Genomic DNA, 12,322 nt, shown 5'->3' with positions numbered 1-12,322 from the left:
GTTTATTTGGACTATCACGTTGCCATTTAATAGTGTCATCCTGATCTTTAGCAACTGCAGAACAGTGGGATAAGGGGAAAAATATCATTATGAATTACTCCTCACAATAACTAATTGATGCATACCAATTCCTACCAATGAGCCATATTAATAATTCACAGAGGGGAAATGTATACAATAAATGTAATCATTTTAATAGTTGTGTGTGGTTTTATAAATTGGAGTGCATGGGTGACATCTGGTGGCCATCGTCTTATTGGCAATATTTTATCCACAGTACCTTTTGATTATGATTGTGTTGCAACATATTCTTTGATTTACATTCTATGTAATAAAGTTAATTATTTAATTTATAATTAAGGAATATATTAGACAAACAGAAATCAGAAGGTACAGGTTTTGTATGCTTTTCTACAAATGGGTGAAAATGAAAGTGATTCAGAAAAAGATGTGGGTATATTAATAACCTTTAATAATATAAGCCCTTGCTTTGAACTTGAGTCAGTTTAATAAACATAAGAAAATCCTCTTGTGTTGCCTAACTGCTTGTCGGTTGTACAGGTCCTTTTCAAAAAATTAGCATATTGTGATAAAGTTCATTATTTTCTGTAATGTACTGATAAACATTAGACTTTCATATATTTTAGATTCATTACACACAACTTAAGTAGTTCAAGCTTTTTCTTGTTTTAATATTGATGATTGTGGCATACAGCTCATGAAAACCCAAAATTCCTATCTCAAAAAATTAGCATATCATGAAAAGGTTCTCTAAACGAGCTATTAACCTAATCATCTGAATCAACTAATTAACTCTAAACACCTGCAAAAGATTCCTGAGGCTTTTAAAAACTCCCAGCCTGGTTCATTACTCAAAACCGCAATCATGGGTAAGACTGCCGACCTGACTGCTGTCCAGAAGGCCATCATTGACACCCTCAAGCAAGAGGGTAAGACACAGGAAGATTGTGGAGAAGAACCGATTCCTGACCTTGGGGGACCTGCGGAAGCAGTGGACTGAGTCTGGAGTAGAAACATCCAGAGCCACTGTGTACAGGCGTGTGCAGGAAATGGGCTACAGGTGCCGCATTCCCCAGGTCAAGCCACTTTTGAACCAGAAACAGCGGCAGAAGCACCTGACCTGGGCTACAGAGAAGCAGCACTGGACTGTTGCTCAGTGGTCCAAAGTATGTCATTCGGAAATCAAGGTGCCAGAGTCTAGAGGAAGACTGGGGAGAGGGAAATGCCATAATGCCTGAAGTCCAGTGTCAAGTACCCACAGTCAGTGATGGTCTGGGGTGCCATGTCAGCTGCTGGTGTTGGTCCACTGTGTTTTATCAAGGGCAGGGTCAATGCAGCTAGCTATCAGGAGATTTTGGAGCACTTCATGCTTCCATCTGCTGAAAAGCTTTATGGAGATGAAGATTTCATTTTTCAGCACGACCTGGCACCTGCTCACAGTGCCAAAACCACTGGTAAATGGTTTACTGACCATGGTATTACTGTGCTCAATTGGCCTGCCAACTCTCCTGACCTGAACCCCATAGAGAATCTGTGGGATATTGTGAAGAGAAAGTTGAGAGACACAAGACCCAACACTCTGGATGAGTTTAAGGCCGCTATCAAAGCATCCTTGGCCTCCATAACACCTCAGCAGTGCCACAGGCTGATTGCCTCCATGCCACGCCACATTGAAGCAGTCATTTCTGCAAAAGGATTCCCGACCAAGTATTGAGTGCATAACTGAACATAATTATTTGAAGGTTGACTTTTTTTGTATTAAAAACACTTTTCTTTTATTGGTCGGATGAAATATGCTAATTTTTTGAGATAGGAATTTTGGGTTTTCATGAGCTGTATGCCACAATCATCAATATTAAAACAATAAAAGGCTTGAACTACTTCAGTTGTGTGTAATGAATCTAAAATATATGAAAGTCTAATGTTTATCAGTATATTACAGAAAATAATGAACTTTATCACAATATGCTAATTTTTTTAAAAGGACCTGTATATATAAAGGACACAGAAGAGGGAAACAGTACTTCATAACCCAAATACTTTAGTAATAATGACGCATGTGTGTAATATATCTTACCTCTCCGTATTGAACGCAGACTCTGCTTGGCATGGCGGTGCAACTCTTCCACACACGGGGGCCTCGTGTTTGGCAGGAAAATATTCCTCTGCTGGTGCCAGTTGGCCTTGTAGTACACTTCCAGTTTGCTTTCTTCATCCAGGTTTGAGACCGCTGCAAAGATAAAAGACAAAATAATGGTATAGCATGGTATAGATATTCTGGCACCTTTTCCATACTTGACTTGTCAGGGCAACCATAAAGAAATTCTTTTCAATGAAAAAAGTCTTCTGCAATGCCTAATCCTTGAGTAATAATGAGACTATGCTTTTGCAAATAACATAAACTATTGGATCATAACAATGATTAATATATTTATATGACAGATACTTTTTTATTTTTATAACATTTTTATTATTTTTATAAATATTACACTGAAAATCTTCATAGTCATATCTCCAGTTGGTTTGTCTCATAAATTGCCCAGACTAAACATATGGGAGAATGGTTTTTCTGAATTATTGCTTCTACATTACTCCTACAGCAAAATATGTTCAACATGGCAAATGTAAACAAGTTAAATAAGATGGAAAAATATTGTTTAATTTCTGTTTCTTTCTACCTATTACTGATATGGTCGGCATGGTAAATATGTAAATCCATTCTACTTGCAGGTGCCAGTTGACAGGTTGTATGAAGAATACATGATATTGATAAATGATAGTGTTTACCATTCAGTTTCATCATTCTCATTTGGTGATAATTAAGTGAGCTTGAATGAGTTAGGCTTTATTATGTAGCATAAATTGAATTGCAAGTGCAAGTTAGGAATCAAATGCAGTATGCTAGGGAAGTCATAGACATTTCTGCTTCATGCCCTTATGTGTTTATGTTTTCTGTTTTTTTCTCTGCTGGTTTAGAATGCCACTACCAGAGCCAATAACAAAACAAGCCAGCCAGTTTGCATTTTTGCATGCATTGCCCTCCAGCCTCACAGCCACATACATATATCTGTGGACTGTAGATATATATACTGTATATTTAACTTACATTCTGTGTGATGGACATCCCTGTAGTGAGCCTTTTTATTGCTTACTTCACTGCTTAGATATTACATCCCTGAACATTTTATGCTTGTTTCACCCCACTGCGTCCTTTGCTTTTTGAGTTGTAAACAATTAACCAACGCTTTGTTCTTGTGTTCAGTGTAAAATGGTCACGATCACCTCAGCATATTTGAAAGTTGAAACGGATTAACTTTTCCTGCATTACAGTGTGACATGTCAATTATTATACTAATCCATTCTGGCTTTCTCTAACTATCATGCCTCATTAACACCCAAGGGAGGGAAGTTTGGGGTGGCTAATTCCTTTTTTTTAGGACTGCCCAGCCATATCTTTAAAGAATATGCTGCACTTAGCAGGCACCTTGAAGTTAAATTGACTCTTACTATGTATGTTTCTCTTGTCTATAACACCACAGATCCCTGTTGTCCTTGTACATTGTATACTTTTTCACCCAGATCCAGTACTTTAACGTTCTTGCAATAAAGACACATTGGCTGATATTTAGTGTCGGACTGGGACCCCAGGGGCCCACCAGAAAACCTTAGACTCTAGGCCCACTCTCCAAACTATTATTCTCCTAGTCTTTTTTATTTACATGCTAGTATCTATTTTTCCATCTAATTCTCCTCTTTGTTCCCATTCAGAAATAAGGAATGACTTTGAAACAGGCCAAATGGGGAGGAGCAGGAGGACCCACTGACACCTGGGCCAACCGGGATTTTTTCCGGTATCCTGGTGGGCCAGTCCGACACTGCTGATATTAGTGATAGAGCTCAAAAAAAATGTAGAGATGGTAACTGTGATGATAGCAATGCAAGCACAAATAGTATTGGATTGAACTATGCCCCGATTAATACCTTTATCCTTTTATTTCTGCTTCATCTTCATAAAAACAAAAGTAGAATAAATATATCATTGCGCATGGTACAGGTATGGGATCTGTTATCTGGAAACATGTTATGCAGAAAGTTCTGGAATTCAGGAAGGTTATAGGAGATCTATGAGAGACTCCAAGCAAATAATTCTAATTTTTGAATTTCTCTGTAATAATAAAACAGTAGCTTGTACTTTATCCCAACTAAGATATAATTAATATATATATATATATATATATATATATATATATATATATAAAATATATAAATTGCCTTGGAGATCCAAATTATGGGAAGACCTCTTATCCGAAAAACCCCAGGTCCTGAGCATCCTGGATAACAGGCCCCATACCTATAGTATAATAATTTCCAATACAATGATAAGGTTTGTCCTGTTAGTAAAGGCATCAGTTCACTGTAGCCTGCTGTGCTTCAAGTGTATTAGAATTCTGGAAGGTAGAGTTGCTTCTTAGCTCATTCAGGCATGTTCATTCTAATAATTACGTTACAGAGGCCAAGGCTCTTTATGCTCTATTTATTTTGCTGTATTTTCAGGATTTCCCCCACAGCTGGGTCTGGTTAGCTTTATGCTTATTTGTGATGTTTCAACACCATTTTTTCCTGAAAGCAGTTACTCTTATTTAGATGCAGTCTAGCAATTTGAAAAATAAAATTCCTTGGACATTTGACACCCCTGAACTCTAAATATGATCTATATTTATAGCAATTTTGATCATGTGATATATATATTTATACCATATATATATATTTCTGATGTGTAGATATATATATAAAAACAATATTTATTAAACCTGTCGAGAAAAAAGTCTCTGTAGAGACCAAAACATTGGCTTAATAAATATTTTTTCACGAATACTGTGATGTGATGAATTATATTTTATATATATATATAGGCTCCTGATGAAGGTCACTGTGAGGGACCGGATCTAATGTCCTTGGCTTTTCAATAAAATGTATTTGTATTTGTTATATTTCTTTTGATTTATATATATCCTATACTTTTCTATTTAACATTTTTACCAGCACCCAGGCAGGTTGCGACATTAGTTTAGGGAGTGCTTCTCTATGGTTCTTATACAGACTGAAGGCTTTTCGTAGCAAATAATTTTATCAGTTTGGTCCATTTTTCAAATGGGTCCAAATGGCATTTTTTCTTCAAAACAAAACCCCTAGCAGCAATGTCATTTCTTTTTAAGCCTCTTCCTTTGCCCCATGTGCTTCACAACTCCAGTGCTATCCTGTCTTTTCTAATGCAATGTGACAGGGAGCACGGAAGAACACTCCATGCTTGGCTATTAATTTAAAAATCAGAGGCTTTCAATAATGCATGCTCAGCTTGGGAGTTTTCCTCAGCACAATGCAACTCCTCAGCAGGAAATGCATTCAAGCATGCAGCTTACTAAGCACTAAAGCAAAACTAGAGATGTTACTAATGGAGGGGAGAGAAACATTTTATTGGTAGGCGACATATTAAACTCAATCCAGACTGCTTGTTACAAACTCAAGTCACATTTTTCCATCAAACAACAGGCATATCCAACATGAAAGTTTTTGCTAGACTCAGAGGCCTGTAGCCTGGCAATGAAGACTTCTCCTAATCTTATAAACTGTTAAATTAAATATTTTTTTCTACACTAGCTGCACAGCCAGTTTGTAATAACTACTGTCAGGTAACTAATGTGGCCAATAGGCCAATCCTTGCATCACCTCTGCTGCTAGCTGCTAGCAATGCACTTAACATCTGGATTTATTGCCTAAGAAATAATTTCAGCCCCACTGAGCATGCTCCCAGAGCTTTGCTGTAGTCAACTGTTATAAATAATTAATTTGTTGCTGACATTCCACTGATATTTCAGAGAAGTGATGTAAATTAAACAAACAAAAAACAAAACGTAACTTGCCTTACAGAGCTGCTGCTGGGAGATATCAGAAAAAAATGAAGCAAATGTATCTTCAAAATAGGAAAATGGTAATAAAATACACAAAACAGAGTGCAACTAAAAGTAACTATTTTTTATGTTTTTTTAAAACAATTGTAGTTAAAAAAGATTTGGAAGGTGAATTATGAAGGTTGGGTAAATAAACCAATGCCTGCAAAATTCCTGTTTACATTACATTGATCATATCACTGACATTTTTAATATTTAACAACTTCTCTTTGCTAAACAATATACATATGTAAAGGAATTATATGGTGCTTTGTAATGGAATCAAAATAACACAAGGGGTTGTTTTTGCCACAATGGGGAGATTTATATCTGGTAATCATCATTACAAAAATCAACTTCAGTTGTGTTTGCACTAAAGTTGAGGAGTAAAGCATGCCCTTTGTGCAATGACCTGATAAGAATGTTATCCAATCCATTCTGGAAGTCTGCATAGCAAAGCAAGGCATATATCTTTGCTGTAATTGATTAGTATGTCCCAGCTTAATTCATAAAAACAGAGGCTACATCTTTGTCACCTACCAGAAAAGTAGCATGAAAACAAGCCTTCGATTACTCATGTCATCAGAGCCTATTGGAAGAGTCCAGATAAACCACAGCCGGCAATTAGTATTCAAATTACAGACACATCCTCATAACCTACAATCATCTGTATCCCAGCAACAAGCCTTGTATTATTTCCAGTGAATTAACAGATTATAATCAAACTAGGATTGCTGTCTAAATGGAGAAGAAAAAGATTGAATGCCCTGCCGAAGACGATATCAGGTAGACCCAGAGTGCATGAACATGTGTGCACACAGATGTGGGTCTGCATGTATATTTATAACTAGTTTATTTCATCAGAAATTATTGTGCCTCTACTGTTAGTGTCTTAATAGAGAAAAAGTGTTTAGTCCGAATTTGTAAAATAAGAAATGTAGGAAAGAACTGGGCTTTGAGGTACCAGACATAAATCTGTGTGCAGCCTATTTTCTTCTGTGTTAAATGCTGCCAAGTGGAGACCTGCTTTCTTTGTTTTGCTTCCAGTTAAATATAAATCAAATTTCAATGTAGCATAACATTTACAAGGCCTACCAGATCAGCTCAAAATACAGGGTATTACAATAGTTGCACAAGCACAGCATATGGAAACAGAACAAGCCAAAATAATTGTCCATTCCTTCTGTAGCTACAGTAAGGTCATTTTTATAGATTAAAAGCAATGTTAGCGCTTTATAAATAAATGTTAATAATAATAATGGGAAAATCAAATTCCTACCCCTCACCACCATGACTATCACCATTGTGTGCCACCAAAGAATTCTAGAATGTCTGAGTGAAAGCATCGCCTTTTAAACTCTTTGGGGCCCATTTACTTACTCACGAACGGGCCGAATGCGTCCGATTGCGTTTTTTTCGTAATGATCGGTATTTTGCGATTTTTTCGGAAAATTATCGCGACTTTTTCGTTACCAATACGATTTTTGCGGAAAAACGCGAGTTTTTCGTAGCCATTCCGAAAGTTGCGATTTTTTTCGTAGCGTTAAAACTTGCGCAAAAAGTTGCGCAAAAAGTTTCGATTTTTTCGTAGTGTTAAAACTTGCGCAAAACATCGCGCCTTTTAAGTTTTAACGCTACGAAAAAAGCGCAACTTTTCGCGCAAGTTTAACGCTACGAAAAAATCGCAACTTTCGGAATGGCTACGAAAAACTCGCGTTTTTTCGCGCAAATCGTATTGGTAACGAAAAAGTCGCGATAATTTCCGAAAAGTCGTAAAGGCGCCGAAAAAAATCGCAAAAAATACGAAAAAGTCGCAAAATGTTCGTTTTCCAATCGAAATTTTTCCAATTCGGTCGGAATTCGTGTCTTAGTAAATCAGCCCCTTTGATTCTTGCGTACCCTGGTCTAAGGGGTCTCTACCTGGCTACACAGAATCTGAGTAATAGGAATCCTATCAATGTCATGTATAATATTCTCTTACATCTGAAAACATCTTTTGTTATACAATAGAATGTTTGTTATTAAATATATTCCAATATCTTTATGTACATATAGGCTTTTTTGAGAGCTCTTTCATAGAGAAAAAATAAAAACCTCTAGTTCATGAAGCAAGTAATTTTAATCACACAGAAAATGCCCAGAGAGTAAAGGGTATATTAATCTGTTTCTGTGCTAAACAAGGGTAAAAAAAAAAGCAAGTATGTTTGTTTCCTTCAATCCTTGACACCTGAGATCTCATGCTGCCAGTTTAAGCTGTCGTAAATGCAAATTCCTAGCATATTCAGCTAATGGTGCCATTAATCTAAATGGAACATCACTGTGGGTGATGATGTGATAGATAAGCTTTATAAACAGTTTCTGTGTACAGCACAGCTTTTAAGAACCTGAAAGAATGATCATTGGGTGGCATGGTATTAGTCCTTGTTAAGCATTACAAAATCACTTGTCTAACAAAGAGAATACCACCTGCTCTTGTAACCAGGGGCATAACAATAAAGAAAGCAGGCCTTGCCACTGCTGGGGGGCACAGGAGGGCACTGACAAGCTGTAATGTCCTATTTCCAAAGCTTAGGTGGGCAATAAAAAGATTTTGCTGTTTCTTCTACTTATGCCACTGCTTGTAGTGTAAATAGGAAAGCCAACATTGGGGCAAGGGTTTAACAAATAGCTGTCTATCCCTTGTTTATTTGATATTACATGAACACATACACACATATCTGTATATACAAATACATACTAAATGACACTTCTCTGCTTAATGAAATTCAGTAGCACTCTACAACCAGTAGAGTAGAAATAAAAGCTCTTCCCACACACGTTAGTAACACCCTCCCCTCAAAGGAGAGTCGTTCATTCTTCCTGCTGCTGCTGCTGCTGCTGACGAGGAGAGGAGTCTAAAAATAAATGTCACCTCTGACTCAGAGCTGCGCTTGCTGGAGCCTGCAGACGCACAGAGGAGGAGCTGCTTTCTACACACCAAAGCCTGCTGGGCAGCTGGTTGCTAAGGAGACCCTCATCCATTAATTTCTAACCTCTGTCCTTGCTCATAATGTCTTAGTACAAGTCATCTCTAGTCTTCCCCAGTACCAGTGACGTTTGCATAGTAAGCCTCCCATTGCCTTCCATAATATAAAAGTAGGCCTCTACAGTTCACAGCAGCATAAGGGTTAAAATAGGTAACAAAAAGAGCTAACAGGCAGCAAAATAATGCTTCTGTTTAGAGAGGGCAAATCAAATGCAGCCTTTTTAAAGGAACAGTAACACCAAAAAATAAAAGAGCTTTAAAGTAATGAAAATATAATGCACTGTTGCCCTGCACTGGTAAAATTGGTGTGTTTGCTACAGTAACACTACTATAATTTATATAATAAGCTGCTGTGTAGCCACGGGGGCAGCCACTCAAGCTGGAAAAAAGGAGAAAAGGCACAGGTTACATTGCAGATAACAGATAAGTTCTGTAGAATACAATAGTGTTTTATCTGTTTTCTGCTATGTGCCTGTGCCTTTTCTCCTTTGAATGGCTGCCCCCATGGCTACACAGCAGCTTATTTATATAAATTATAGAAGACTTTCTGAAGTAAACACACAACTTTTACCAGTGCAGGGCAGCAGCACATTATATTTTAGTTAGTTTTTTACACTTTTACACTTTTAACATATAAAACTCACCCATGTTCTATTCATTACTAATGTATTTGTAGAAGTTTATATATTAATTGGTTAAAGTTCACCATTTGATAAATACACTTCTTAGAATCCGATAGGAATAAATAGAACATGGGTGAGTTTGTATGTATTAAGCTCTAAACTCACATTTTGATAAATCTGCCCCCAAGTGTTATTTATCTATAAATATTTAGTAAATATTTGCATAGGCTATGCTGCACAAAAAGTCTTATTTATTGTAATTAACAACATATTAAAAGGCCAAAATAAAGGCAGTAACTTTGAAGTAGCTGCTACCCAAGAGCTTTTGCATAACAGCTCAGCCATTTACCAGTATCAGCACAGGGATTTTTAGCTGCTTTGTCATTTGTGTGGGTTTTACAAGGATCTAAAACTGAGCTGGCACAAATCTGAAGCAAAGTTGAAATGTTTTACAAACTGCTTTTCCTGCTAAATTACCCTTCTTTTACAGGTTATAATAAAGGTATAATTAAGTTATCATGCAGAAAAAAGGATATCCAACAAATTGCACCTTGCCACTGAATTCTATAATGAATGAACATTAATGGCACATAATAGGACTGTGAGGAGTATTCTCATGCCTAACAAAATACTTAGGGATGGAGCACAGCTAAACAAGTTGTACTTGTACTTTGATTTCACCAAGTTCTATTTTTCCATATGCTAATTAATTATTGTTTATACCATGCACATTATTTCCCTTTGGTTTATTGTAGAGTGCACTTTTCTCAATTAATGCTTAATGTAATGAAAATGTGCCACAATGATTATGTGCAACTGTAGTATGTTGACTTGATTCTATAAAACAACCTTTTGAAATAGGCATGGTATCACCCTTGGGTCACTCAGCAAGAAAGGACATAAATAGTCAATTGAGCCTTTGCTGAGCATTTAATAATCACTCCTGGAGACAATACAGTATAATTAGAAGGGTTATGTTTCTGTAATGTGTGTATAGAGATATATATATATATATATATAAAAATGAAAGGTACCGCACTCACAGGACTTAAGAAGATCAAAGTTTTATTTTACTTACAGAGTTGTATCTAACGTTTCGGCTGCCACTGCAGCCTTTCTCAAAACTTTGATCTTCTTAAGTCCTGTGAGTGCGGTACCTTTCATTTTTGTATACATTACTGCTACTTTTGGTCTGCACCCAGGCAATGTTGTTTGCTTTTTCGTGAGTGCCTGTTGCAGCATTGAAGATATATATATATATATATATATATATTTATTTATTTATTTCACACAGGAGGTTCTGCTTAGCAAGGATATCTGGCTGCATTGAAACACTCAGGGTTGTATTCATTTATTTGTGCTAGAAAGGTACCTTGTTGTTAGCATGAGATTTAATTTGAAGTAACAATTAGAGACTGATTAAATGTGATGCCATGTCTAGTCTATGGTATCTGTCTTGCTATATTGAGCTTACCAAGCATACTTTTTTTGTTATATTGTTGAACCATTGTAATGCATACTATTGAGAGCTTGTAGCTGACCACAGAAGGTGTAATTTTTTTAAATGAATCTTTTCCTTTAGTGGTATGACTTACATTGCCTTTTTACAGCCATATTAATGTATCATAATTGAAGGATCGCCTGTTACCTGTCTCTCAAAGTACCAAACCATGTCCTAGAATTCACAGGTTTAGTTTTAAAATCCAAAACCTCAAACAATTTCTTAGTGTGTTTATCCTCTATCCAGTCTATCTGGAACACTTGACTGCTAGGCAGATTCTTGTTTCTTTCGCATATGTAAAATTGTTTTTTTGCTCTGAAATAGATGACTATTAATCTAATTCTTAAATTCTCTCTTTTGATCCTATTGAAAAGCATTAAAAACATATGACCCCCACAAAATGTTCACAGTGTACCCAATAAAATCTCAAAATGGAAGCTGTGGATGGCTACCAAACATCTGCCATAAACATGTTTACCAATGAACATCATTCAGTTTGAGGAAAGAAAAATAAAGGTACAGCTATTGAACATATTTTACTGATTAAAAAAATTAGAAGTACAATGTGTACATTCTTACAAGAAATTATACGTTCATTAACCCAGGTTGCTGATTTACTGTAATGAGTAAGAAACTAGATAACAGACTCCCTATTTACAATTTTACCTAGTGAAACATCACCAGAATGCACAGAATGCAGTCTTCACTCCAGCCATTGCTAACAGATACCTAATTAGTTATTTATCATGCCAGGGATTTATGTGGCAGTTGCTACATATAGCTGTCAGCATTTGAGACTGCATTCCACTGTAAAGCCACATACAAAATACATGTGTGTCAATGGGAGTGTGACATGGGCAATCTGCTTTTATAGCTGATGCAAAATAATTTATGGCACTTAATAAGTAAAGGGCATCCTTGCACCTATATGGCTGTTCCTCATTTATAAAAGCTGATTCTATGGCGTAGGGGTGCTAGGCAAAAAGATTGCTAAGGACTAATTAGCATTATGCTTATATTTTCTGTATGGCATGTTCATGGAAGGAAAATTGCAGTTCATTTCTTGTGTTATTTATACTTGTTACATTGTTACCAATTATTTGGTTTGCATTTTCTCCCAGTTCAATGTATAGTACTGCAGAGTATGCTGGTGCCTTTTTATTTTAATATATACTGTTATTACTAGCCTTTACTTACAGAGCAG

At 36.4% G+C, this 12,322-nt stretch overlaps 1 protein-coding gene across 2 annotated transcripts in view; it reads right to left on the bottom strand.

Annotated features, from left to right (window-relative positions):
• The window catches only part of nhs (NHS actin remodeling regulator), a 117,719-nt gene that overhangs the window by 16,612 nt on the left and 88,785 nt on the right, over positions 1 to 12,322 (bottom strand). For both annotated transcript variants that reach the window (XM_018091600.2, XM_002934358.5), the window contains exon 2: positions 2,099 to 2,251. In XM_018091600.2, the coding sequence (XP_017947089.1) occupies positions 2,099 to 2,251 (153 nt within the window). The remainder of the gene's footprint in view (positions 1 to 2,098; positions 2,252 to 12,322) is intronic.

Source organism: Xenopus tropicalis, chromosome 2 (genome assembly GCF_000004195.4).
Source record: "Xenopus tropicalis strain Nigerian chromosome 2, UCB_Xtro_10.0, whole genome shotgun sequence".
Taxonomy (NCBI): Eukaryota; Metazoa; Chordata; class Amphibia; order Anura; family Pipidae; genus Xenopus; species Xenopus tropicalis.
This window is presented reverse-complemented; position numbering and strand designations above follow the sequence as displayed.